At 54.4% G+C, this 27,942-nt stretch overlaps 2 protein-coding genes across 4 annotated transcripts in view; one reads left to right on the plus strand and one right to left on the minus strand.

Annotated features, from left to right (window-relative positions):
* TRIM62 (tripartite motif containing 62) lies at nucleotides 1–27,865 on the plus strand. Of its 3 annotated transcripts, none has more exons than XM_053660455.1 (7): nucleotides 1–72; nucleotides 576–1,029; nucleotides 9,208–9,369; nucleotides 11,531–11,626; nucleotides 15,915–16,171; nucleotides 16,947–17,062; nucleotides 25,497–27,865. In XM_053660455.1, exons 2-7 carry the CDS (start codon nucleotides 622–624, stop codon nucleotides 26,045–26,047), a joined length of 1,590 nt encoding a protein of 529 aa, XP_053516430.1. In that variant the 5' UTR covers nucleotides 1–72; nucleotides 576–621; the 3' UTR covers nucleotides 26,048–27,865. The 3 variants fall into 3 exon arrangements, with proteins under 3 accessions (XP_053516430.1, XP_037005392.1, XP_053516431.1); XM_053660456.1 differs by having other exon boundaries at nucleotides 20–72; nucleotides 579–1,029; XM_037149497.2 differs by lacking the exon at nucleotides 9,208–9,369.
* Nucleotides 23,695–27,942, minus strand: part of AZIN2 (antizyme inhibitor 2) — a 45,849-nt gene continuing 41,601 nt past the window's right edge. Inside the window, exon 9 of the mRNA XM_053660457.1 lies at nucleotides 23,695–24,562. Within this exon, the coding sequence (XP_053516432.1) occupies nucleotides 24,272–24,562 (291 nt within the window). The 3' untranslated portion in view covers nucleotides 23,695–24,271. The remainder of the gene's footprint in view (nucleotides 24,563–27,942) is intronic.

Below are 27,942 nucleotides of genomic sequence, written 5' to 3' on the forward strand. Positions count from 1 at the left end.
CGCTCCCGCTTGGCTGGTTCCGGGTTGAGAGGCTGCGCTGGGACCAGAGCAGTGACTGCTGAGCCGGCGGGGGTAAGGATATGCGCCGAGCCGGGTCTTGAGCCCGGGATCGGGCTGCTGAGCGTGCTTGCACCCCTTCTTTCCTCTGCCTGGCACAGCCGCGGTGCGGTTCCGCTTGGCTTCTCCCTCCCCCAGAATTCCGTATCCCCAGTTTCTCCCCTCCCCCCATCGCACCTATCCCGGGATTTCAGCCCCCCTCGAGGCCTCCGTCCCCCTCTTGGATTCCCTTCTCCAGCACCCATTCCTTCGGGCTGTCCCTTCCCCTAGAACCTTCTTGCCAGGAGTCCCTTCCCTCAGACCCCCTCCCTCCAGCACCCGTCGCTCCAGGTCATCCACTGCCTTGAGACCACCTTCCTAAGCTCTCATCTCGGGTAGTCCCTACTCCTTACCCCTTCCTCACGTTACCCGCCTTCCGGACCACTCTCCTTCCTCCTGTAGCGCCTACTCCTTTCTCTCCCTGCCTGCTCCCGCACGCATCACTCCCTGCTGCCCCCAACAACGCCGTGCTCTCGCAGCAGACCCCCTGCATCTCAGGCCCCCATCTCCGTCGCCCCCGGAGCCATGGCCTGCAGCCTCAAGGACGAGCTGCTCTGCTCCATCTGTCTGAGCATCTACCAGGACCCTGTGAGTCTGGGCTGCGAGCACTACTTCTGCCGCCGCTGCATCACCGAGCATTGGGTGCGGCAGGAGGCGCAGGGCGCCCGCGACTGCCCCGAGTGCCGGCGGACGTTCGCCGAGCCGGCGTTCGCCCCCAGCCTCAAGCTGGCCAACATCGTGGAGCGCTACAGCGCCTTCCCGCTGGACGCCATCCTCAATGCGCGCCGCGCGGCACGACCCTGCCAGGCGCACGACAAGGTCAAGCTCTTCTGCCTCACGGATCGTGCACTGCTCTGCTTTTTCTGCGACGAGCCCGCTCTGCACGAGCAGCACCAAGTCACCGGCATAGACGATGCCTTCGAGGAGTTGCAGGTGGGCACCACAACAGGCCCGGAGCCGGGGGGCGGGGCCGGCCCGGGGGCGGGGTCAGGGCTGGCCCGCAGGCGGGGCCCAGTTAGAATTGTCACGGGGCGGGGTCCCTGGCAGGGTTCTGGCCCTATCAGAACTCGTACGGGGCGGAGCCGGTGCAGGGCTGTGGTGAGGGGCGGGGCTTGGGGTGAGGCCTGAGGTAGACCTGAAGTTGGGGTAGGTCCATGGTTGGGGAGAGGTCAGCAATGCAGTGAGGGAAGGACAAATAAGACCAGAACTGGACCAGGTACAGGCTGGGACAGGGTTGGGGATGGGCTGAATCAGAGCTGGGCAAGGATAGGGCCACTGTCAAGTGTCAGGAGGGACTGGACCTGGCCACAGACGAATTGTTCAGGACAGTTTGGGACAAATACAGATTGGTATGGGAACACAGTGAAGGCTAGACATGGGGTGGAACTGCCTCCCAGGATGGGCCAGGACTATATGGAGTAGCTGGGCAGCGGGCGTGGGAGCCCAGAGGGGCCAGGCTCAGTCAGGTGTGCGTCAGGAGCATGGGACAGTGCTCGAATGATTAAATCTGAAAGAGTCCAATTTAGACTCGGCGAACCACTGAGAGGGTAGGTTCGGGTGCCAACGGCTAGGCCGAGGTGTGTGAGGGGTTAAGGCTGGGATCTAGTCCGGACACTGTAGGAACCGTTTGGGGTTTAAGGTCAGGACTTGAGGACTCAGGGTTTGGAGAATGAGGCTCTGAGGTAAGGTGATTTGAGAAGGCAGGGTGTGGACCTGCAGGAGTCTCCAGGGGCTTTTGATGACCTCCTTGGCTCTGTCACTCACATCAGGACCTTTGAGGACTGAACGAAACAGTACATGCACAGTAACCTGAGCACAGTCAGCCTAGGACTGTAAACATTCTCCCTAAACCTTCCTGTCCTCACTAACCAACTCCTACTGAATTCTAAAAGCCCCGCTCAAACATTTTCTCTGTGTAAGCATCCCCAAGATCCACTGGCAAAAAAAAATTGCACTAGAGCTGCATTTCCCCTAATAGTCTCTGTTAATAAGTATGATGTTTTAAAAAGTGCTGTTCCAGAAAGCTATGTGTGGGAAATATAGTATATTCTCTATTCATCACCCCTTGGAGGATTCTCAGTGTACATCTTCATATTGAAGGCTTGGAGAAATCTTACAGCAAGAAACTCATTTTACTATATTTAATAAAATTATTCCCAAGCTTCCTGGAGCCTAGAATCTTTTTCTCAAGTGAAATCATTTAAATCCAGCCCCTCATGTCTCAGGCCTTGGCATACCAGTCCAGCACACAGTTCCCCAAGACCAGGCACAGTCTGTTATTCATCTTAGCTGTGGCCCCAAAGCCTGGCACAAGGCCTGGTCGACAGCACATATCAGTAAAGGCTGAATGAACGAATGAATGAATGACCAACCTTGGCCAGAGCTGACCCAGACTTATGGAGACTTGGAAGCAGAAGGTTTTTGATGCAAACATTTTATGAACATGCAGTGGGCTAACTTGGGAGACAGTGAGCTCTCTGAACCTCAAGATGCTTATTCAGGAGATAAATAACTACTTTGTCCCATGTTGTAGGGACGTCCCCCCACCCTTCTACATGACTTCCTACAAGTCAGCCTGCACCTGGCAGATGCTCGTGGAGATGAGTGTGGAACCCAGGAGAAATGGCCTCATGTTCACCATTACCCACGCTCTGTCCCTTTCATCTCCAAACCGTGACTGGCTCTCTTCCAGTCCAGCTCTTTAAGGATAAAGAGCAAAAGTTCGGGGCTCTGAGGGCTTGTAAAAGGCTAGTATTGGCCCTCCACCTTCCTTGTCCCAGGCACACAAACTAGGAAGAGGAGGAAAGAGCCTTTGACAGAATTGGGCACAGGTTGTAAGGGTTTGAAGGGACTCTGTCTGAAACCATCTGTCCATCCTCTCCATTATGTAGCTGTGGAGGCTGAGGTCCAGCCAGGTGATGTGACATACCCAAAGCCACACACCAGACAACGAGAGTTCTGGACTAGAAATCACAGCTGGACCCGGGCCGGATCCCTGAGTCCCCTCCTCTCCCTGTGCAACTTTCTAGTTGGAAAATCTTCTCCCTGAACCTTGGTTTCCCTTTCTGTAAACCAGAAACTCAGAATTACTATGTTTTGGTCCATTCTGTGTCCTGGGGAATATAGGAGAGACTGAACATACGTTTTCTGCAGACATTATTGAAACCCTGTTCATTCTTAGGGGAAACGACAAGCAGGACTACCACTCACTACCTTGTGGTTATTGTCCTGGGGTCAGACACACTTGCTTTCCAAACCTTCCTTCAACATGACCTGTGTAACTTAGCCAAGCCACTGCTCGTAAGCCTTGATGTTCCCGTCTGTAAAGTGGGGTCAAGATGATTCTTTCCTATGAGGGTTTTCATGAGGCTGATCTGAGATGGACCTGCTTTTAGGGATACCTGGCACATGGCAGGGGGCTAGGTCAGCACGCACTCCCATTCTTTCTCCTCCCACCTGTGAGAACTCACATGCCCAGATGGGGGAATGCCCAGACCTGCCTCTCTTGCCTGAGAATGCCTGGCGTTGGTGCCTCTTTGGGCTTGGCAAGAAGGTGACAGAGAAACATGCCTCCCTAATGGAGAGGTAAGCTCCTGGGTGAGGTTCAAGGCACTCCCAACCTCTACCTGCATCTGTCTCCTTGTGGGGAAGCCAGCTCGTTAGCTCTTTAGGCACTGGGAATGAGGCTGAGTCTACTCACCACACCCCTCTCCTCCCAGATGCAGGCTCCTGATGCCTGGGACTGGGCCCCTCTCCTAAAGATAACAGGGCCTTGGAGATCATCTGGTGCAACCTTCAGTTGACAGATGGGGGCTTTGCCCAAGGTCTTGAGGCCGGAGGAAGCTGGACCCAGGCTCAGTCGGAGACCTGTGCCCCCCCTTCCAGTTGGCCTGGAGCTTGTACATTTATTACAAATCCTGGAGGCGGCAGAGCAGAAAGGTGGAGAGCTCTCTGGCTGTGTATTCAGACAGCTCCAACCCTGGCACTGCCATTTTCTGGCTGTGTGACCTTAGAAAAGTTACTTATCCTCTGTGAGCCTTACATTCTTCATTGACAGCATGGACTGATGGGGTCGGATTAAATTAGAGGACATGTGCAAGAACTTAGTACTGTACTTGGCCCATAGTAAGCACTCAATAAATAATAACAGCTCTAGGATATCACATCGTACTCTGCTGTCAAATGTCAAATGTCTATTGACATTTCAGGCCAAAGAAGGCTTTGTTTTGTGCAAGGCACAAACGCAATCCTGTGCCCTGTATATTTAGCAGCATCCCCAGCCTCTGTCTACCCACTAGATGCCAGTAGCACCCCTGTCCCCCAAGCTGTGACCACCCACAATGTCTCTAGACTTCACCACATGTGCCCCGGGGTCAAAGTCACCCCTGGTTGAAAACCCAGGCCTAAAGAAGACCTACTCAGCTTTCCAGGCTCAGCTCACATGTCACCTGCTCCACGAAGCCTTTCCTGACCTGCCAAGCAGAACTGCCTGACACTCTCCAGATTCTAACACGGGGTCAGACCCTGGTGTCAGCATGAGAAGCTGTGTGTCCTTGGTCAGGTTACTTCACTTCTCTAGGGTTCCACCTGTCCATCTATAACAGGGGTCAAAGACAGCGTAAAGGTGAGGGATGCTGCTTCCGAAGTGCCTGCTACTGCCCTGGCCGCTGTGGCTCAGTTGGTTGGGTGTTGTCTCGCAAAGCCAAGGGTCACCGGTTCAATCCCTGGTCAGGGGACATGCCTGAGCTGCAGGTTTGGTCTCTAGGCGGGGTGCTTAAAAGAGGCAACCACCTGATACTTCTCTCTTACAGTAATGTTGCTCTCCCTGTCTATCTCCCTCCCTTTCTCTCTCTAAAATAAGTAAGTAAACAAAATCTGTTTTTAAAAAGTGCCTGATACTGTACCTGGCACACAACAATTTTTAAGTATCTTTTTTTTTCAGATTATAGGATTAGTATAATAAACAGAGCCTTGTGATGTAAAAGTTAAAGTCTCCTAGTAGTGCCACCCCATAGGAAAACTTGCTTAGAATTGCTTTCTAGTTCTACAGAACTTTTGTTGTGTAAATAACACGTGAATATGTGTGTGTGTGTGTGTAGGCAGGGGGATGCATTGTTTTTCTTTTCCTTTTTTCACTGCTGAGCACTAGACCACAGAGCAAAGGGGAGGGAGGGAGCCCCATCTCAGCAGGATTGGGGATTTCTCAGGCAACACTTATTGAGCTCTAGCCTAATAATGTCTGGGGCTGTACTAAGCGCATTTATGGTATTACCTCATTTAATCTTCATAACGCCCTACCCAGTGGGTACTGTAATTTAATTCTTTTACAGATAAGTAAACAGAGGCTCAGGAATGCAGTGACTTGTTTGGTCGCCCAGCTAGTAAATGGCACAGGCGGGATTTGAGGCCAGTCTGACAGGGCCACGTATGGCCTTGGAGCTGCCTCCAAAGGCCGAGCGGTTGTCTTCCCACCTCCCCACCCGCTTCCTGCCTGTCTTTGTATTTCAAGTACTCAGCACAGGGTCAGGCTAAGGACACTGTCTGTATCCGCTGATGCACCAGGGGCAGGTGGCTGGATGTCGTGTCTTGGTCAGGCAGGGTATCCGGCTCTGTGGCCAGCTCAGCTTCCTGACCTCCAGGGAAAGGATCGGGTTCAGGCCCAGCCACCCCCTCCGGGCTCATGTGACCGCTGGAGCCTTTCCCAAGGCCTCCTTCATGCCACAGGAGACAGCAGTGTGTCAGCCTTGGATGTGCGCCTGAAATACTCGGTGTAGGGATCCAGGGACACCGGGGCAACCACATGGGGAAGGAGCTTAAAGGGTTAGGGGGACCGGGTTTGAATCCTGCCTCCGGCTTCCCCTACCTGAATGGAAGGTAATGCCTTCTCTGCACCCTTTCCCAGTCTGGGAAATGGAAGTAGGAACAAGACTGTCCACTTGATGTATAAAGAGGGAGAGAGAGACTTTCTGCCTATTCAAAGAAATGACAGATACAAAGAACAGGGAGGCAGCCAGGTTGCCTGTGTCCTGAGAAGCTGCCTCTGCTGTGACTTTCATGTGCAGGCAGCGGCCTCCGTGGGGGTGAGGCTGGCGGTGAGTCGAAGCCAGGACCAGCTGCTGGCCTCTTACTTCCCTTGTCATAGGTGTCCTGTCCATTCAGGCTGCCTTGGCTAAGTACAGGCTACTGTGTAGAAACCTGGAGTTGAAGTTTACTTCATAGAGAGAAAAGGACGTGGTAGGGAGTGACAACGGAAGTAGTAACAACTCTAAAAAAGACACTGGCCGAAGTTTACTGGCTACGTGCTGTGTGCCAGGTGCTGTTACAGGCATTGAATCCTCACAGCAGCCCCGCCTCCCTTCCCTAATCTGAGTGGGACTAGGATCAGCCCATTGCACAGATGAAGACACTGAGGCCAAGAGGCTCAGTAACTTGCCTGAGGTCACACTGCAAGGGTGAGGCGGAGCTGGGATGATGCAGACTAGGGTCTGTCTGCCTAGAGCTTAGCCTCCCCACCAATATTCTAACTGCCTCAGGGAGCATCCGAATGGGGAGGGAGCTCAGAAACCACCAGTTCCACCCTCTCCCCACTTTCCACACGGGAAGTGGACACCCGCAGTTACACCGGAACCCAGCTCAGTGGACTCTCATCCACTGGTGTTTTCACAACATCATTGACCTTCAGGACCTTGAGATCTGCTTGGACACTTGGGGCGGGGGAGGGGTACAGAGGACTTGGAGGTGGGTTCCACTCTGCACTCAGATTCATTCAGTAACGTCTCCAGTTGACACCCCTGCTAACAGGTACTGAGGCCACGGCCTGTGAGGAGAGAATGAATGAGCCCCGGCCTTGCTGTGGTTCTCTGTCCCTCTCTCTCTTGATTAATCTTAATGGCAACCTTATGAATTGGGTCTCATTGCTACATTTTTAAATGAGGAAACTGAGGCTCAGAAACTGTGCCTTAGTACAACTACCATCACTGAAGCTGGAACTCGGACTCGGGTTATCTGAGTCTGCCCAGGGACAGGCGTGGAGGTGAGCACCACCTGCTGTGTTGTGTCTGGAAGGGAGGCTGTATGGGAGGAGGCGAGAATGGGAGAGTGAGGTCTGACCAGCTCAGGAAGGACCTTGAATACACTCTTTGCCAGCCCAAGGAGCTTGGACTTGATCCTGGAGATGCTGGGCAGCCAGGAACGGGTTTGAGCAGGCGTGCGTGGCCTGGGCTGATCTGCTCAGGGTGGACTGGTGGGAGCAGCCTGGAGGCTGGGGGAGCAGCCAGGATGCGTGGCCAGAGGCAGCAAAGCTCAGAGATAGACAAGATAAACCAGAGTCCGTATCTGCTGGGAGGAGCGGGAGCATCAGGAGTCTGGACCTTGAAGAGGGATTGGGAGGAAAGGAAAAAGGAGACGCAAGTTCAGTTTGCCCTGTTAAGATTTCAGCATCCTTGGGTCAGAGAAGGGAAGAGAGAGCAGTACCAGGGCACAGAGGACGGGAGAGGGCCTCGAGCACCTTCAACGTGCCAGCACCGTGCTGGGCCCTTACATGGGTACCGGCTCGTTTAATCTTCATCACAACCTCATGGTGGCTCTTATCCCCATTTGATGATAAGGCTCTGAGAGGTGGACACTAAGAAAGGAAAGAAGTGCCACTGGGATTTGAACCCAGACTTTTCTGATGCCAGAATGCATGCTGTCTCCACTGGGCTGCACTGATCGGTGAGAGGGCAGAGTCCCTGAAGTCAAGGGGAGGTGGCTTCCTGAGGCAGCCTTGTCCTCTGGGCTGGGAGAGGGCGGCCTCTCAGGAGGGGAGGTCTGGCTTCCCGTCTGCCCCAGCCGCTATCCCAGCCCTGGCCTCTCCAAAGGAGCCCCAGAGCCTCTCAGCTGACATTTTTGCGTAACTGTGTGCTCAGGTCTGCACCAGCCCTGACTCCATCCCCTCTCTAGGGCAAGGGGTGGAGAGCCGGGGCTCTGCCCTCTGCCGGTGCCTCCTCCTCTCCCCTCCTCCTGCCCCGCCTCAGCTCTGATTGGCCCCTGCGGAGGCCAGCTCCCCCAGGCTGACCTTCAAGGCCTTCTCCACACCCACAACGCTCACCTGAGCCGGCCTGGTGACCTTTCAGCTTGTGACTGTCCCTGGCCACATACTTGGCTCCAGCCATCCCTTACTGCCCCCATGCCAGGTAGGTGTGCCCCTGCCTGACTAGTTCTGTCTGCCAAAATGCTTGGGCCCCACCCTGGAGACTAGAAGGAACCCTGCCCACCTTTTTCCCTGATCCTTCCACCAAAAATAAACTCTCTCCTGGAAGCTCCCCAGGTCTGAGTCCCTACTTTCTATATTATTGTAATTACTGTGATGATAATGACAACTGTTAAGAGCGACAGAGCACATCCTGGGCATCGTGGCGGGTCGTGAATTAGGTCGTCATGTAATCCGCACAACCCTGTGGAGCCTGCGCCGTTATTAGCTGCGCTTCACAGATTTGGCAACTGAGGTGGAGGGAGGGTGTCGGATGGTGGCAGCCAGCTGGGTTGGTTCCTAGGTGGTCCCACCATGTTTATTCTGTTCCCCTGTGGAGTCTCACATTCACATTTCTGCCTCCCCAACCAACCGCAGCCTCCTCAAGGGCAAGGACTGTGTCCATAGCTCCCGGAGTGGCTGACCCAAGGCCTGACTGTGGGTGACCAGGCATGATGCTGTGTTGAATTGGGTGGGAGACAGAGCAGCCAAGGGTTTCCAGCACGGATTTGGAGACACTCAGAGCCCCTTATAGCTGAGTGACCTTAGGCCAGCCGCACGGCCTCTCTGAGCCTCCGTTTCTCCCTCTGTGAGATGGAGGTGATAAGGCACTAACCTCCTGAGCTTGTGAGAATTAGACAACATGACGCCTGTGAAATTCAAACCCCAATCACGCCACCTCCACCCCTTCTTGTCCCCAGCTCTGGCAGTGCCAGCATCCATCCTCCCATTTAGCCTTGTCACTTAGGAGTTTATCGATAGCTTCATGTTTCCTGTCTGACCTCTGCTAGGGGTAAATTACCTGGTTGGTCCTCCTGTGTCAGTCCGTGTGGCTGTGGGCCACCCGGTCCCTCTTCTTGGACTTTAATTTCCTGTTTTAGAAATCCAGGGGGTTGGACCAGATGGTCCTGGGAGCTCCTTCCTGTTCTGGCTGCCCGAGGATGCAGGGAGGCACCTGGACACAGCAAGGGGTGAGGACGTGGAGAAGTGACTCAAAGCCTCACATGGGACACGGTGCCCACTCCATCTCCCGAGTGCTCAGTGTAAGCCAAGCTCTGGCCTGTGAGGCTATACACTTCCTACTATTAATCTCATTTCTCCCTCCCAACCCTGGGAGGTACTGTTATCCCCACTTCACAGATGAGGGACTGGGGCACAGAGAGTTGGGGTACATGCCCAAGGTCACACAGGGAGCCTGTGGCAGAGCCAGCTTCCTGACCAGGTCTGATCCCAGGCCTAGAAGGAGACGAAGGGGGCGGGGAGCAGGGGAGGCAAAGCTCAGGGTGCCTCCTAGTCCTGCCCTGTGAGTTCCACGGTTTGGTTTTCCTAAGTTATCTATTCCCTCAGTCCAGGTAGTCCTCCTGGGGTGAACTGCCTGCCTGGGGCCCTCTCTCCCCTCCCACCCTTCAGGAGGTGAACTCAGGTCTGGGCAGCCTCTTCCCTGGACATATTCACACCAGAGTCACTCTGTGGTTGGCCCTGTCCTAGGTACTGAGAGTGCAAATCCATCAGATGCAGTCCCTGCCTCCAGAGCCCACAGTCTCGTGGGGGAGATGGACAGGTGACTCTGTAATGGATGTGCCATGTGTGCCACCGTGGTGCCAGCGAAGGAGGGTCTGGGACAGTGTAGACAGTGTGAGATGACGTTTACTCTAGGTCTTAAGAGATGGGCATGTAGTATAATAAGTGAAGGACAATGTGGGCGAGCACTCCAAACAGAGGGAACAACAGACACACAGACCCGAGGACAGCACGCACGGTGCTTAGTGCACCTGAAGCAGCACCGTCCAGGAGTTTCTACAATGAAGGGAGTGTTGTGGGTCTGTGCTGATACAGACGCCACAAGCTACGTGTGACTTTTGAGCACTCGAAGAGCGCACTCCAGTGCAAGTGGTGCAACTGAGGAACATAAGTTTTAATTTCATTTAGTTTTTATTTCATTTTAACTTAAACACACACATGTGGCTAGTGGCTACCATATTGCACAGTGCAAGTCTAGACCAAGAGTTAAGGCTGGAAAAGAAATCTGGGGCCGGTGGTGAGGGGCCTTGAATACCTTGTTCCGATTTGTGCCATTCTTCCCAGACAATGTGGGAATCTTGGAGAAGGCGTGGGGGGAGGAACGTGGACATACCTGCCCTTTACAACAATCACTGCAGCTGCAGGGTGGGGAGTGGGGGGACTTGGAGAGTGCAGGGCCAGGGAGGGGCCTGGGACCACAGCCCAGGAGTCTGGAGTGGGGGCTGAGGGGTGGGGGGTGGTGATGGCAGAAGCATGGAGAGGAGGGAACACATTTCAGGGCAAACTGAAGACTGGATTGGTAGGTGAACAGTGTCAAAGATGACTCCCCAATTTCTGGCTTCGCTGGCAGTGGGGGGTGGGGTGCCCTTCACTGAGGTGGGGAACATGGCGGGAGTAGGTTGGGAGTCCCCTAATATTGTACTTCCAGCATTCACTGCAATGGTAATGTCTGTGTCTCTGTCCTCCCCCCAACTCATCTGCACCCCTCCTGAGGCATCATCGGTTGGAACTTGTCCCTCATCATTCTCCCTGCCGCTGACACAGCACCATGTGGGGCCCAATTCAATTGCTGCTGGGGTCCAAGAGGAAGGGACAAGCCTGCTGTCCCTATTCCCTGGCATGAAAGCAGGAAGGAAATGTGTCCAAGTCCCTCAGGGGCCCTGTTCAGAACATGGCCTCCAGGGCAGTTTTCTCAGGGACTCTGAAGAGCGGCCTGGGGGGCTGTGTCCTTTGTGGACCCACGAGGACCACCAGTGGGGAGGATTGCAGCGCTGGGCCCACCTCCTCCAACATTATCTCCGCCAGACCTTGTCCTGAGCTGGCAGGGCCTGAGGAGCAGTCACTCTGCACTCTTATGAGATCCACCTGCTCCAACGGCTCAGCTGCACGGGAATCAATCAGGAATGACTTTCAGCTGTTAGTAATCCTGACTCAAAGGAGCTGAAATTAGGTGGGGGTGTATTTCTCCTCCATGTAAAAATAATAAGTCTAAAGGAAAAGACCCCAGGCAGTGGTGTGCTGGAGCCAGTTTGCACCGGTTCCGGAGAGTGACAGTGCAAACCTCCTCGCAGCCCTGCAGTGTCCTGTGACCTCTCCCATTGAGAGCTTGAAACCGGCTTGGGTGGGATCGTTCACATCACAGAAACTGGCAAACCCTGTAAACTGGGACTTTTTTCCCCCCAGAGGGAGCTGAAGGAGCAGCTTCAGGCCCTTCAGGACAGCGAGCGAGAGCACACAGAGGCGCTGCAGCTGCTCAAACGACAGCTGGCGGAGACTAAGGTGAGCTAGGCCTGGGCAAAGAGGTGGAGCCGGCCCGATGGGGCGGGACCCCGTGGGGGCGGAGCCAACAGGGAATGAGATGGGCAGAGGCTCGGGGATGCTGTGGGGCTTTGAGGGGCCAAACTCCAAGTGGAAGGGCAGGGGCTATGGGGGTGAAACCGAGGTTGAGGGGTCGGCAAAGATTAATGGGATGGGTCTCACTCCAGCGTGACTGAGGACAAGGATTTGGTTTAGTGCCTGGGTTAAGAGTGGGTCCTCTTCTCCCTTCTTTGGGTAGAAGTTGAGGTAGGACCGGGGACCCTGGGGAAAATCCTGGCTCCCTGCAGGGGTCTTTTCCCCTCTTGAACTATTAAACACATCTTCCCTTGAAGCTCTGTCCATGGGCTTATGGGAGCAAACTCTGCAGTCTCTGGCTACCATGTTTAAAAAAAAAGTCTTTTCTCTTGACCCAAGAGAGGGGCTGTGAGTTCTGAGGCAGCCACTCCCTCACCTTATGACTTGCAGTAAACTGCGTACTTTTCTGGGGATCCTATCTGGACAGTGGGGATTCTGCCAGGCTCCTCGCAGCTCACTTCCGGATCCCGGCGCAGGTCTGAGGTGCTCCCTCTAAGTTCCCCTCACAGACAGCTCACTAACTGGGCAAGGCTTGTTTTGATTTCTGCCCCGGCTTTCTGGGACCAAGAACTGGGGACCCTAAGCTCTCGGGTGATTTCACTGTGGCTCCGCGTCATCAGCAGGAGTGCCTCGGCCAGCAGGGGCTGGAGCGGAGCATTAAGAATGCTCTGGGCCTGGGGAGGCCACACTGGGGCACCGGGAGGCCATTGCAGATCCAGATCTGTCATTGCAGCGTGGCAACCTGCTGTGGGGTCTCACACATTTCTCCAGAGAATATTCCAGAGGGACCCCTGGGTGGGACCCTCTGCAGACAGCAGGTGAGAGACAGTGCCAGGACTCTGGCCTATCTGCTTCTCACGGCCTCTTTCCCCATCTGCCTGGTGATTCTATACCTTCCTTGAAAAGAGAAGCAAATGGAAGCCTCTGTCTGGATGAGGTGGGAACATTATGGTCTGTTTCTTCTCCCCGGCATTCTCCTCTCTCCATCCCCCTCATTGTTTTTCTCCACTGACCTCTTCCTCCTCTGATTTCCTGTCCATCTGTCTACCTCTGGGGGGTCCTGTGGGGCCACCTTCCCCTCCAGCTCCCCCAGCCCTGCTTCCTGTCTGGACTAGGGTGTTTATACAAGAAATGCTATGGATGCTTTGGAGGTCATATTTCACCTGGTGCCTGACTCCGCTTTCCTGCGGCGCCTGCTCCCCCAGCGGCCCAGCCTGAGGGTCTGTCTGACCTCCCCAGGCCCAGTGTTTTCCTTGGTCGGCTCTGACTGAGTGATGCATTCTTGGCAGGGTGTTTTTCTGTAGTGGCCCAGCTCCTCCAAGCCCCACTGTGTTCCCAGGGAGGTGGTGGGCTGGGCGGGGGCTTCTTTCCCAGCCACAGCACCAAAGGGACTGGGGGTGAGGCTGGGATAGCTCTGCCATGGACAGAACTAAAGTAACTGGGACACACCCATTAGGATAAACCTTTCTCTGCTAGAAACCGTTTCCCATTCATTGTCTCGCTGAGCCCCCCCCGCATGCCACCTCCAGGACAGCAGGACTCCCCAGACCCAGCACCAGGTGCTTCCCACACAGTGAACAGTTGTCAAACAAATGAGTAAGGGGGGCAGGTGGGAACACCCTTTGAGGTAGAAACTATTGTGGCCATTCTATCAGCAAGGAGACTGAGACACAGAGAGGTCGAGGGACTGGCCTGAGGTCCCAGAGCTATCAGGTGGCCTTATTTTCCAATTCTGTCAGAACCTAGTACCTATCCCAGCCTGGTGCTGGGAGACCCTCAGCCAGGTCCCTGGCTTTGTGATCAGCAAACCGGGCAGGTCAGGGAACATGCTTGGGTCTCCTGGGGTGGCTGTCACCCAGATGTTCAAGTTCTAAGCTGCCTCTGCCACTTTCCCTACCCATCCCCTCTTCTTCTAGGAAGCCCTGGGTTCCCACCCTAAAAATGAGATGGAGTTTGCACCCACCTTTGTAGAGTAATCTTGAGCGAGACCCTTCACTCCTTCACCTCTCAGGCAGGTACTGACTGCTACCAGCCTTGTGTCAGGCCCTGGGATGGACGGGGGGCGGGGGGTCATTGAGGGGTAGAGCTGAGAAAGACATCATTACCATAGGGCAGGGGGGTTGATCTCCTAGCTGGGAGCCATGAACTGTGGGTCAGTGCATTAAGCATTTATAAAATGCCCTGGAAACCTTTAAGTAACTGCTTGAAAAAGTAAAGGAAGGTATCACAGAGGAGATAGCTTTTGCATAAATGATTGTTGGGGCGTCCATTCTAGGCAGGTAGAATCCAAATGCTGTGGCACTGGCGAGGTAAGCTAGGATTAATGAAGGACTCTAAATGCCAGGCTAAGGAATTCGGAATGTAACGAGTCGTCAAGGCGCCAAGAAGGGCCCCCAAACGCAGAGTTGGCTGTCGCCCAGTTTGCGCATTAGAAGGATCACTCTGGCAGTGAGTTTGTTGGCTGACACACAGAGTTGACTTTGGACCGAGTGAGCTGGAGGGCCTCGGGATCCCAGGTTACGTGTGGAAGAGGCAGGTGGAAAGATGAACGTGTGCTCAGGGGAGGTGGAAGGCCAACGGTAAGGACGTGGGAGCCATCCTCAAAGCACGGAGAGCCGGAGGTGAGAGGACACATGGGATGAGAACGGGAGGAGTTCTCTGCCGCTCATCACCCCACCCTGAGGAACATGAGTGGCAGAGAGGGAGCAGCCACAGAGGTGGGAGGCAAAACAGAACTTTCAATTAGTAGAGGGGGCCCAGTGGGCCAAAGGCTGCTTCACAGAGGTTGAGGAGGAAGTAGAAGGGGTGGCCATGGGACTGGGGGACCTTTGGAGGGCAGCGGCAGATGGTGCAGGAAGGGCAGGCCCGTCTTCTCTGTCTGCGACCTGCCACCGCAGAAGCCTCTACCCTCCCTGAGTGAGGGGCTCAGGAAGGCCACAGGCAGCCTGGTTGTTCTTCCCCAGCCTCCCCTCCACCCCTTTGTCTGCCTGGCGCTCTGGGTGGGCATGCGCAGGGAGGCTGGCCCACTGCCAGCTGTTCTTCCTGCAGGCCGGCGGCCCAGACAGGGAGGGAACTGGCCCTAATTGAGCCTTTGTGGAGCCTCCCACAGAGCCCTGGACACTGCACACGGCAGGACGCCTGACTCTGTGAACTCCCAGCCAAAACCCCACAAAGTGAGATTGCAGAGGCAGGCCCCACACACCGCTGCGGCCGGGCCACACGCCCGTGCCCTGTGTGTGTCATCCTGACTCTCGCTGGCCCCTCTTCCTGTGTCCCTGGCCCGCAGTTGCCATCCCGTTCATCCGCCAGGCTGCAGCTCAGAAGCCAGCTCCCAGTGAAGACTTCTAGGACGCGTTAGAACTGATGCCTTTTAAATAAGTAGGCCCTTTCTCTGAACCTGAACAATGCCGTGCATGTGGCGAATGTTCCCTCACTTAACCCGCACCATAACCCTGCAGTGTGGTCGTGCTCCCTCTTTCATGGATAAGAGAACTAAAGCTCAGATACCAGGCCCAGAGCTGGGGGCTTCCCAGCCTGACGAGCGCAGAAACCCATGCCCTGCCCCGCTCTTCCTCGGCCAGCGGGTCTCAGGGGTGGTGGGACAGGTGGGGCGAGTGACCACCAAGGTGTGCCCAGCGTATTGCAGTTTCTAAAGCATCTGGTATCTGCCATCTGTTTGTCATCTTTGAGCCCCGCTGGCCGAGACTTAGAAAGTAAAGACTTAACTGTATTCCAGGTTACACTCACAACCTTCTCCCTGCCCCCCCACCCCAGCTTCAGCTTCCCATCCCTCTGACCCCTAAGCCAGAAATCTGGCCTCATCCTCACACCTTTCTCACTGCAGCCTGAAACCTGGCCACCAGGGCCAAAGATGTCTTTGACACCCTAAATGTCTTTCAAGACATATATGTCCCTTTGCTGATCCCGTCGTTCATGCCTCATTGTCCCACCTGGACCACCCCATTAGTTTCCTAATGGGGCGCACAGAATCATTGGCTGCACCTGGCTGAGTGGGTCATTTTGTACCACGACACTTTCTCCTGCGCCACTCCCCGCACCAAGGGTGTCCTCTCCCCCTTTCCTCTCTACGTGCCAAGGCTCTCAGTGTCCTCCTCTCACCCAGGGACCGCCCCACCTGCTTTCCCTAACCTACTCCCAATGGCTGTCCCCACAGTCTTCCACCAAAAGCCTGCGGACCACCATCGGCGAGGCCTTCGAGCGGCTGCACCGGCTGCTGCGGGAGCGGCAGAAGGCCATGCTGGAGGAGCTGGAGGCCGACACGGCGCGCACACTGACCGACATTGAGCAGAAAGTCCAGCGCTACAGCCAGCAGCTGCGCAAGGTGCAAGAAGGGGCCCAGATCCTGCAGGAGCGGCTGGCCGAGACCGACCGACACACCTTCCTGGCTGGGGTGGCCTCACTGTCAGAGAGGTAACTGCCCACCTGTCAGGGACCTTCCCCAGATGGGTATCCCCTCCCTAGCCCATGCGGGGTGGTGGGCATGGGGCAGATGGGGCAGTTAGCAGAGAATTCATTCATTCAAATCTTTATCAAATATATTGGACATTTTTTGTGTGCCAGAGACTATGCTGAAGGCTTTATGTATTTATATATACACAATATAGTATATATTACTTGTATTACAATATGTATGTCACAGTACATAGTGATGTACTATTTATAACATCGATATTGTATCATAGCCCCCCCGAAGGTAGTTACCACCATCATCCCCATCACACATGTGGACACTGAGGCACAGAGAAGCTGCATCAGTGGGCTGAGACTCCTCACGTGGTATGTCGGGAGAGCCAGGATGCACCCCAGGTCTCTCTGGTGCCATAGCCACCTTTAATGACAGGAACACTTACTCATGGATTTGTTGATGATCTACACTGATAACTACCATCACGTATTTGGTGTTGACCATGGCTGTGTCAAACATTCTGTATACGTTATGCCGTGTAATCTGTACAGCCTAGAAGGCAGGTGCTATCACAGGACCCATTTTAAAGATGAGGAAACTGAGGCTGATTGCTAAGAGATAGAAGGTGCCACAAGCAGGCACTTGAATCTGGGTCCGGCAGACTTCACACACGTGACCTCACCCTCTGTTAGCTACCGTGAAGGTGGCTGGTTGTAGGGCCCCAGCGTTGGGACAGGAATCCAGCCCCCAAGGCAACCTGCTCTCCTGCTCTCCTTCCAGGCTCAAAGGCAAAATCCATGAGACCAATCTGACATATGAAGACTTTCCAACCTCCAAGTACACAGGCCCCCTGCAGTACACCATCTGGAAGTCCCTGTTTCAAGACATCCACCCAGGTAAAGGCCCTGCCTGCCTCTCAATAAGAGCGCCCAGGGAGAAGCAAGGATTATCATGGGCTGAGGCTAGATGGGGCACATCCCCACCCAGCTCCCCTCTCTAAACACAACAAGGGGGCAGGCCCAAGGGACAAAAAGAGTGCCTTGCTGAATACCTACTGTGTTCTAGAGCCTATGCCGAGTACATATGTAATCGCTTAGCTCAAGGAATTTTCATATAACCCTAGGAGGTAAGTTCTATTAGTATACCCATTCTCCAGATGAAGAGACCGAGGCCCTGGGCAGTTTACAATATAAAGCACCTCCCTCACACCAGGCACTACTCTAGGTACTAGAGATACAGCAGTAAGCAAAACAGGCAAAAATCTCTACCCTTGCAGATCTTATGTCCTAGGTGTGAGAGACAAAGAAAGAAAAAGTAAATAAGTAAAACGCAGAGTTGATTAGGTAATGATAAAGGATAAGGAAGGGGGCTTGGGGATGCTGAGGTAGGACAGAAATTTTGGGTCAGGGATCCAGTTAGGAGACCACACTGAGAACGAGGCACGGGAGTAAAGACCTGAAGGAAGGAGAGTGACCTGTGTAGCCGTCCCAGGGAGGAGCGTTCCTGGCAACAGAAATAGCACGTGCAAAGGCCCTGAGGTGGGAGCAAGCCTGGAGTGTTCAAAGAACAGTAAAGAGGCTGGTGTGGCTGGAGTGGCAGGAGTGAGAAGGAAAGCTGGTGCAAGGAGGTGAGGGACGGATTAGTGGTCAGACCACGAGGGCCTGTAGGCCAGTTTGAGAACTTTACATTTTATGCTGAGTGAGAGGGGGGCCATTGGAAGGTTTGGGGCAGTGAAGCGACTTGAGCTGGCTGGAGTTTGTAAAGAATTTCTCTGGCTGCGGGGTTGAGAACAGACTGAACAGGGTAAAGGATGGAGGCTGGGAAAAGGGTTAGGAGACTGCTACTGTAATCCAGATGAGAGATGTGGGCAGCCTGGAGCCAGGCGGTGACAGCGGAGGTGGTGAGGAGTGATCAGATTTAGGACCTACTTTGAAAGGAGAGGGACAGGATTTGCTAATGGACTGGATCTCACGAGTGAGAGAAAGAAGACAAGGAAGCGGGCGACAGTTTTGGCAGAGGTTATGGAAGGATGGGACTGAGGTTCGCAGTGCCAGTTGGGTGTCTCAGTGCTGATGTGGAGGAGGTGGTTGTCATGGCAAATCTGCAGTATAGGAGAAAGGTCACGGCCAGCGTCCTCAGCATGGAGACTGTGTTGAATGAGCCTGGATGAGATCACCTAGGAAGTGAAGGCAGGTGGGAGAGAGAGGGGGCCACTCTAATATCTGGAGCCCCAAGACATTCAGGAACAGGACCAGCCAAGGAAGCAGAGAAGGAGCCGCCAGAGAAGTCGGAGGGAACCCCCCTCCTGGGTTGTCCTGGAGGCCTAGCGGAGAAAGTGGTTCCGGCAGGAGAGTGGCTCGTGGTGACAAAGGCTGCTAGTCCAAGGGTGGGAAAACCCGAAACTGACTGTTCTCCAGGTCCAGTGACATGAAGGTCTTTGCTGACTTTAACAAGATCTATCTCGGGAGAGCAGCAGGAGCAAAGAGGCTGACTGGAGGTGGTCCAAGAGAGACGGGAGGAGAGCAAGTGGGGACAGTGTGTGGAGACAACGCTTTCAAGGAGTTTTCTTTCGGGGGAGGAGAGGGAGTGCGGCAGCAGCTGCTTGTTTAAGGCACAAGAAATAACAGCGTATCTGTGGGATGATGGGAAAGACCCAGGAGGAGAAGGCAGAATTGAAGGTGAAGGAGGGAGACAGTGGCTGGAGAGACAGCCAAGGAGCGGGACCTGCTGGGAGCCCCGAGAAGGCAGAATGACGGGCACTGAGCAGAGCGGCCATGTGGGACTCTGGGAGTCCTCCGCTGGAGGCCTCACCTCCCTCGGGGAGGCAGGGAAGCCTCATCAGAGTGAGGATGGGCACGAGGAGGGAGCAGAGGTTTGCCAAGAGGGCAGAAGGTCTGCGTAGTTTTCCAGCAGAGTTAGCAGGCCCTGGGGCTCAATGCCTTCCTGAAATCACACGACCCACAGGGGCCGCAGATTCCAGCCTTTTGACAGCAGAGAACCTTGTGTGTTCCTGAGTCTGGCGCAATGTCCTTTACAGGCAAGACACGGATATACCAGGGAGTTCTCCCTGAGAATAGGCAGGCGCTATTGTTATCCTCATTTTTTCAGGTGAGGAAACTGAGGCACAGAGCTATTAGGAACTTTTCCATGGTCACAACCTTGTCCAGCAAGACAAGGACTATGTAAGAAAGGGACTTACCCAGCGCTGTGGGGGCCCAGAGCAGGTAACGGGGGGCTCTGATGGAGCAGCAAGGGGAGCCAGGGGACGTCGAACATCACTGGATAGATAATGTTTGAACTGAGCGCCAAAGCTGAGGGCTGTGCCACTCAGGGGAGGACGGAGCCTGCAAGTATCTTCGGACAGTCCCTGGTGGGGAGGGCATGGGCATGGGCATGAATGATCCCAGGGTGTTTGCAACTGGGCCTCCTGGGTAGGGATGGAGAGGGGCTAAGGCCAATCACCGAGCACATAAATGCCAGAGTTGGGGCTCCCCCGTAGGTGACGGAAGGCCTCATTTGATGCACCATTACCGATTTCACAGAAGTGAAGACACCCCTCCTAGTGCTCTATGCCCTTGTTCAGAAAAGGGGCAGTAACTGGGGGAAGGCCCGTTTTCCAGCAGACAGGGTGGGACTCTGGGTTATCCTCCTGGGCCTGGGGTCTCCGCGTGCTCCGACCCTCGGAGGGACCTCGCAGTGGGCCACTCGTGGCTGATGCAGCAGAACGCAAGGAGGCAGGCAGCACATCCAAGGGTCCTAGTCCCTCCCCAGCCACTGACCCAGGGAGGCCCCTCAGGGAGAGGGTCTCAGAGCTCTCTTTGCTTTGGGTGCCACCTGTTGCATCCCTGTCACAGCTCACAGAGGCAGTCCAGGCACCTCAGCCCGAGAGGCCCTGTGAGGCACATTCTCCCTCCTCCATACTCTTACACATGCGGCTCCCTTTGCCTGGAACCCTCTACACAAACCTCAGTCATTGATGCCTAACTCCTATCTCCTATCTTAGTTTATAAACACCCCTGTGGGGAAGCCTTCCTGGATTTCTCCAGGCAGCCCTAGGCTTTCCTGGTCTCACTGGTTTATCAGTGTCCCCGTGGCTGTCTCCTTCACTAGACTGTGAGCTCCGAGGGGTCAGGAGCTGGGTCTGATTCATCACTACATACCCCCAGCAACCAACACAGTAAATGTCTATTGATGAATGAATAAAAAAAAAAAAATGAGCCCTCGTCTCAGTTCTGCAGTTAGAACAGTAACTGGCATAAAGTAGGGACTTCATAAATATTAGTGGACTGAAAGAACTTGCCACATCTTCTTGAACAAGTTGCTTCCTTCCTTTGAGCCTCTGCCCTCCTCTGTGAAACAGGGATGCTTGTTTGTGTTCCCGTCTTGACTCCCCCACAAGAGAGCTAGTGGATGTGGGAACTCACTGCTTGCCCCAGAGCGGGTTTCTTAGCCTCAGCACTACTGACATTTGGGGTTGGATAAGGCCTTGTTGTAGGGGGCTGTTCTGTGCACGGTAGGGCATTTGGCAGCTTCTCTGGTCTCACACAGCTGGATGCCGCACCCTCCCCCTCCCCAGACTGCCCGAGGTGCCCTGCAAGGCACATTACCCCAGTTGAGAGCCACTGCCCCAGGGAAAGCTCCCCAGTGTGTGAGGAGAAGGGCTGAGGGAGCAGAGTGACATGTGCCCTGAACATCCTGCCAGAACAGAGGCCCCTGGGGAGTTCAGAGAACAGTGATCTGGTCAGTGAGGCTGGTTCTTTTGTCAGTAGGGCCTGTGAAGTCATTCTGGCCCCTCTGCCGGCACCAAGGCCCTTTATGTCCAGATGGGAGGGGCGGGCGCCCCCAGGGACCTAGCCCTCGGATTCTAGCAGCTTCCTGCATGCCCCCTTTGCAGCTCAGGCTTCCAGTTGGCTCCTCTGAGAGCTCACCTGTCACTCCCCCCAAACCCTCACCCCCTGCTCTGGAACCTCTCCTACCACCCACCCCTCGTCCCACCCCTCAGCGACATTGGAAACCCTCCTCCAACTGCCTGGCCTGCTTGTCCCAGCTCTCAAGCATCAAATTCTTCCCCAGCCAGGCCAGGTGGCCATTGTCCCAGGGACACGAAACACTACTCCCTTTTTTCCTACCACCTCCCTCTCCGGCCTGTTCTCCACTACCCCTGCTTATCTGGATCCAGTCATTTTGGGTTTCGTCGTGCTCGCTGCCCCCCTAGCTGTGCAAGCAGGGCCAGTCGCTGCCCTCTCTGAGCCTGTCTCTTTGTCTGTGGAACAGGCATCAGGAAAGTGTGATCTCCCTTCCACGCCACGGTACGTGTGAAAGTTACCTAAAACCATTTATCTGTGATAATAACTTGGCACTTAGTAGGTACGTGATACCTGTTTGTCATTATTACCGTGAATGTCAGATGGGTCGTCAGTCTTGCTGAACATGCTTTTTGGGGCCACAAAAGGCATGCGAGAAAAGACCTTAAATCATGTTCCAGTGCTACTTCCACCCCCAGTGACAACTTGAGCAAGGCACTGAACTTAGAGAATTCTCCTTGGAGCCTCAGTTTCCGAGTCTGAAAAATGGGTATGGTAATTTGTGCTCCAGGGGCCTCTGGGGTATTCCCGCCAGCTAGTGGGTAGGAAAATGCTTTTCAAATGCCAGCACTATGCAGCTGAGGGCCTGAGCGGGTGCAAGGCCTGAGGGAACAGAGTTTTTAAAGGACAGGCCTGAGCATGCTCAAAGTCACAGTCCTTGAGAACACAGAGGACTGTGCAGTTTCTGTGCTGCTGGGACTGCTGGAGAGTCCTTGTTGTGTGCTTAACGATGGCCCGGAGACATTCCTGGGGCCTCCACAGTCCACTTTCCTTCCCAAATGCCTTTGACCTCGAGGTCTCAGAGAGGCTTAAATGGACCAAGAACCCTCCTGAAGACCAGACGGGCTGCCTGCTTTTTGTTTTATAAAAACAGTGTCTTGGGGCCTAGGAAAGAGCTCTGACCTGTCAAGTAGTCAACCCCAGGGGACTGGACTTGCTTCCCTGGGGCTATCACCTCTCCTGAGGATAAAGGATTCGTGGAGGGGTCCCCTGACCTCTAAAAGGGAGAAAAAGTGCCTCATGTCCTCTTCTGAGTCTCTCTCTGATCTGAAGGCTGTTAACTGCTCTCAGCCCGAGCCTCAGGGAGGGTAAGTGGGTGGCCCAGAAGACAGGACCCTCTGTTTAAGATGAAGTGGGAGGCCCTAGAGGTGGCCCTCAGCTCACCCTTTGGGGTATAAAAGCCTCCCAAGAGTCAGGCCACGCCTTCTGCCCAATAACACCAGGCCCCACCCTAGCCCCGCCCCCAAGATGTGGGGTCCTGCCCTTGCTATGAGGACTCCCTCTCCCACCTCTAGTCCCACCTCCACTGCCAGCAGTATGCAGTGAGTGCCAGCAGACCCAGCCCCTAGGCCCACCTAATGAGTGGTGGGCCCTGCCCTCATCCAGCCCCCCTGGCTTCTGTGCCCAGGACCTGGCACTCAGGGCAGGATTTCCTCCTCGTGGACTCAGTGGTATTGGCCCCATCTCAGAACGACTGGCAGCCCACTTGGCCGCCTCCTAGATGAGCCTCCCAACTCTCAGCAGCACTGGAAGTGGCCGCTGCTACCTCAGCTCAAGAGTCTGGGGCTGAGCCCTCCTGCCCGTGTGCTGGTCTCCCCCCCCCAGTCCTTCTGCCCCAAGTTGCAATTTTGCTGGTCTCCTCCAATCATCCCGTGCACCTCGGATAAAAGGCCCAGGTGCCTGCAGGGCACTCGGAACTGCTGCTGCCCGCCGCTGGGCACTGTGCCTGCTCTGACCCTATGCCGCAGACACCTGAGTGCGGCCCACATTCCACAGCCAGTACAAGTGGCCCCATCTGTGTCTGATTAGATTCTTCTTCCCTTATCTCCTCCCCCTCAACACACACACTCTCTCTCTCTCTCTCTCCATCTTTCTCCACCTCTTACCTCCTGACCCCACTGTGGGAATCCCCACATTCCACGTGACAGGAGCCTTCTAGTCCCGACAGGCCGCAGACAGGGTGACACATTCATACTCGGACCCAGTGTCTTCCTTCCCGTGGCCCCCCCTCTTCAATATCCCAGGGTAGAGAATCATGTTTCCATCGACCCCTCTGTTCACAGGGCTAATTGTTTCCATGCAGCCCTCTGAATTCTAAGAACAGGAAAGGAAAGTGTAAAATGCAAAACCAAATTTACCCCTGACAGCCCTGACTGGTGTGGCTCGGCTGGGCAATGTTCCTCAAAGTGGAAGGTCGCTGGTTTGATTCCCAGGTGGGGTGCATGCCCGGGTTGCAGGTTCGATCGCTGGTGGGGGACCGTGTGAGAGGCAGCCTATCAATGTTTCTCTCCCCTTCTTTCTACCTCCCCTCCCCTCTCTTTAAAACTAAATAAAATCTTTAAGAAAAATTTACTGCTGACAGAGCTCATGGAGGAGCTTGCTGTGTCAAACAGGCAGCTTCGTTAGTGGGTACGTGGACAGGAGCAGGGTTCAGGGCCGTCTGTTGCTCCCTGTTGGGGACAGTTGCCATCACCGAGGCACTTTATTTCTGTGCACGTACACAGCCAATAGGAGTGGCTGAAGTAGGGGTCACGCTCCAGCCAAGTGTAACCATGCCCTGTTCACTGGTAAGGAAAGTGCCAGAAAGCCGGATGAAGTCCTTTCTTTACTCCAAAAAGTGGTGACAGGATTTCTTCTTGCTGCCTGTCCTCCCCTCCATCTTGCTCTGTCCTGGAAATGGTCATCGGCACTGAGGAGGATCGCTTCCACGTTCCCCCATCTCCCTGCTGGGCATCAGCTCCCTCAGAGGGTACACAGACAAGAGTTCATGGGACTTTGAGAGGCAAATCTGCTAAGCCAGCGTGGCCAGCCCAGGGCCAGGTGACGTAGCCCGCGCTGCCTGCTCAGAAAGCAACACAGACTGGGTCAGTTTGGTTTGTGAGCCCTTCCAGATCTGCCGCATGCACTAGGCACACGAGGGAGAGGCAGGCTGCACAGCACACAGTCCTTCCCTCCTGGGAAAGTGTGGGCCCAGAACACTGTACCCTGTACTGGGAGAGGCACAAATGAAGGTAAAGCATCTCAGAGGAAAGAGTGGGCGCACCTACTGGATAACCAGGAAGGCCTCCTAGAGACCAGCCTTGGAACCGAGCCGTACAGGGGGAGATTACAATAAGCAGAGGCGAGGTGGCAGAGAGGACAGTCTGAGTGAAGGCCTTGGGCCTGAGCGGGACGGAGACAGCAACTGAGAGGCAGACTGGAAGAGGGGGCCAGGCTGCGCTGCGCCTGGCCACGACTGGGCCTGGCTCTGCCGGTGTTTGCTGAGATACCTGAGACCAGTCTTGTCTCCTCTCTGGGTTTCCGTCTCCCCATCTGTCAAATGGGAGAATTGGCCTAGAATCAGTGGCTTTCAGCTTTTTCAGACTCATTATCTACCTTCATAACAAATAACTTGTAATGTCTCAAAGATAGAATGACCTTTTAACAATTTCAAGTATATATATAATATATGCACATATGCATACATATGTACTTGTACATCCTCTGAAAATAATGTAAAGGAAAAGCAGAAATAGTTTGTAATAATACTGTGCACATTGCCGTGTAGGTGTTCACTCACATCCACACTAGAAATCAATGAAGTAGTCAGGTAAAACACACCATCCTACCCCCAATGCAGCCCAAAACAGGTAGCTTATATCAATCAACTGCATTGTTCTTAGAAATGAAGTTTCCAGAGATGTGAACAATTCTCAGTGAAGTTTCAAACAGGACAAATTAGTCTTTCCTCAGTTGCATTCCAAAATACTCAGTTTATATTAAAACTGTATAAAGAGTATCATAATTTGGAAGTTATTGGTGGGGTGGCCCAGGACTGCCCAGTGGGTTTCCTTCGGGGCATTTAACATCCCTGTATCCTTGTATCTTTGAGACAGTCCAAACTCCCCACACAAATTTCCAAATCACCCCCAAAGGGGATTATCCAGCCCTCGAATAATCTTTAAGCTCCATCCCAGCTCTGAATTTGTTCACTAAACTTTTGTGAAGTGCCCACTATGTGCCGTGCCCCAGGCATCAGCAGTGAACAAGCAGCCGGAGCCCCTGCTTGCTGAGCCGAGCTGAAATCTGGAAGGACCTTAGCCTTCACTCTGCCCTTTTAAAGAAGAGAAAGCTGAGGCCCGAGAGGCTTGTATTCAGCATCACACATCCTCCTGTGGCCCAACCAGAACCCGACCCTCAGGCAGGTTCCACAGGGTGAGTCCACAGCCTTCCCTCCACTCATGTCTCCCTCCTCCATCCCCTGTAGTGCCAGCTGCCCTGACCCTGGACCCAGGCACCGCCCACCAGCGCCTGATTTTGTCCGACGACTGCACCATCGTGGCCTATGGCAACCTGCACCCACAGCCTCTGCAGGACTCGCCAAAGCGCTTCGATGTGGAGGTGTCAGTGCTGGGCTCTGAGGCCTTCAGTGGCGGCGTCCACTACTGGGAGGTGGTGGTGGCAGAGAAGACCCAGTGGGTGATCGGGCTGGCACACGAGGCCGCAAGCCGCAAGGGCAGCATCCAGATCCAGCCCAGCCGAGGTTTCTACTGCATTGTCATGCACGACGGCAACCAGTACAGCGCCTGCACGGAGCCCTGGACGCGGCTCAACGTCCGAGATAAGCTTGACAAGGTAGGCGTCTTCCTGGACTACGACCAAGGCCTGCTCATCTTCTACAACGCCGACGACATGTCCTGGCTCTACACCTTCCGTGAGAAGTTCCCTGGCAAGCTCTGCTCCTACTTCAGCCCCGGGCAGAGCCACGCCAATGGCAAGAATGTACAGCCCTTGAGGATCAACACCGTCCGCATCTAATGCACCGGAAGGAAACCGGCACTGGAAGGAAACTGAAAACACCAAGGCCATGGCCGCCAGAAGAGCCCTGCCCAGGGGACGGGAGGCCTGACTCCGTGGCCCAGCTCCTCCAGCCTGAGATCTCAGGCCAGTTGTTTACCCTTCAGCCTCCCTTGTCTGTAAAATAGAGGATGTGCTCCACAATTCCCAAGCCCTCTTCCAGCACTGATGTTCTGTAGCTCTGACCTTGATGGGGATGTACCTTTGGTCCAAGAATGTTACATGGCTTCTCCTCAGGGCAGCCCTTGCCTGACCCTCATCCCCATCCTCCAAGGGGCAAGGGACTGTCTCCCTGTATCTCCCTCCTGCCCACATGCCCTAACCTCAGGATATGTCAGAGTGTTGTTGCCAGCAGTTGGCAGCTCAGAAGATACTCAGAACCCTTAGGCTCCCAGGCCTAAGACTGCCCCTGACCAAGCTAGTGATGGCCCAGTGTACCCTTGACCCCAGCCCACAGTGAGCACAGGCAGTATCTGGACCTAGTGTGGCCTGAGAAGTGCCCTCTCCTTCCACCTCTGGACCAAGAACTTTAGTGTTCCTGCTTCCCCCCCTCCTCTGCAGGTAGAGATGGTGCTGTGACCTGTGGAAGGCACCCAGTAGTTGAGCTCATGTTTGTTACTGTACCACCACTGTCCTGCCCACGGGTCTAATGGTGGGACAGTGGCACACCTCAAGGCTGATTAGAGCCCAGCAGCCCAAAGGCAGCTACAGGACAAGCATCATCGGATGATGAGGCGTGGATACGGGTCCGGCCAGACCTCCAGACCTCCAGACCTCTGTGACCAGGGGAGGGTGTGGGGGAGGCTGCGGAAAGCAGGTGTTTTAATCACAACCTGAGAACTGGAAAGGGCTGTTGGGTGGGAAGTCTCATCAGGCTTCTATCTCCATTAAGATCCCGTTGTGGCAAACAAGAGCTGCTCTAGCTGGTTTAATTAGACAGGATTTATTACTGGGTCCCTGATGGCTTTGCAAAATCATTGCAAGGGCTGGAGGAGCAGACTCTTTGCTGAATTTCCAGGAATTGCTCCCAGCTGCCAGATTCATCATGTCTCCTGACCAGGAACACTGCTTCCGTGTGCAGGAAGCCATGGCTTCAGGAAGCTGCTGACTACGGAATTGTGCTCCCTCTGCTACTCGTCATGCCAGCAAATGAATGTCCTGAGGCCTGCCTCTCACTCAATTCAGTTCCCAAACTCAGGTCTCTCATGAAGGATTCTGTTTGGGGGATTGTAAAGCAGATCCAGCACCTTGGTTGCAAGGGAGTCTGGGAAATGTAGTTCTCTTTTTTCCAACCTCAGCCATTTAAAAAAAAAAAAAACACTACTAGAAGGAAGTTCAAATAGATGTTGAACAAATCCACCCATGGTTTTTGCCACTGGAGTCTACCTCCAGGCCTTGGCTTTGAAGCAGCAGAGCCTCTGGGTCTCCTGCTCCCAGGCTCTGGCTCTGTCCCTGCCCAGGGGCAGGAGCCCAAAGCATGGGCCTGCAGGGCCCTGCTGAAGTGTCTCCAGCCTTGGCTTTTCTTTCTAGTCTTTGGGCCTAGATTCTGAACTTGGGATCTCTGACCAAATCCATCCCAAAGAAGCCAGACTAGCTGAACTTGGGGGTCTCTAACCTCACAATGCTGCCCACTGGGGCCCACCTTGGGCAGGAGAAATCCTCAGTTTTACCCCACCCCTTCATTTCCTGGAATATGGGCCACCCCCAGCAATATTTTAAATGTAGCCCATTTTGTGAGTTATGATAAATTTATATTAAATTAAGGTTATAGGATATCAATGGTCAGTTTCATTCATTTTGACAAAAAGGCCTGCCCAGTATGTCTCAGGCAGTCTACATACATTAGCATGGGTAAT

The sequence above is a fragment of the Artibeus jamaicensis genome, unplaced genomic scaffold (genome assembly GCF_021234435.1).
Source record: "Artibeus jamaicensis isolate MK-2021 breed Jamaican fruit bat unplaced genomic scaffold, CSHL_Jam_final scaffold_847, whole genome shotgun sequence".
In the NCBI taxonomy this organism is placed as follows: Eukaryota; Metazoa; Chordata; class Mammalia; order Chiroptera; family Phyllostomidae; genus Artibeus; species Artibeus jamaicensis.

Excerpts from the sequence above, each read along its gene's own strand:
- TRIM62 (XM_053660455.1), top strand. The coding sequence starts at position 622 with ATGGCCTGCAGCCTCAAGGACGAGCTGCTCTGCTCCATCTGTCTGAGC. Across the intron at positions 9,370-11,530 it reads CCATCTCCCGAGTGCTCAGT|AGGGAGCTGAAGGAGCAGCT; the intron begins GTAAGCCAAGCT and ends TTTTCCCCCCAG. Across the intron at positions 16,172-16,946 it reads GTGGCCTCACTGTCAGAGAG|GCTCAAAGGCAAAATCCATG; the intron begins GTAACTGCCCAC and ends CTCTCCTTCCAG.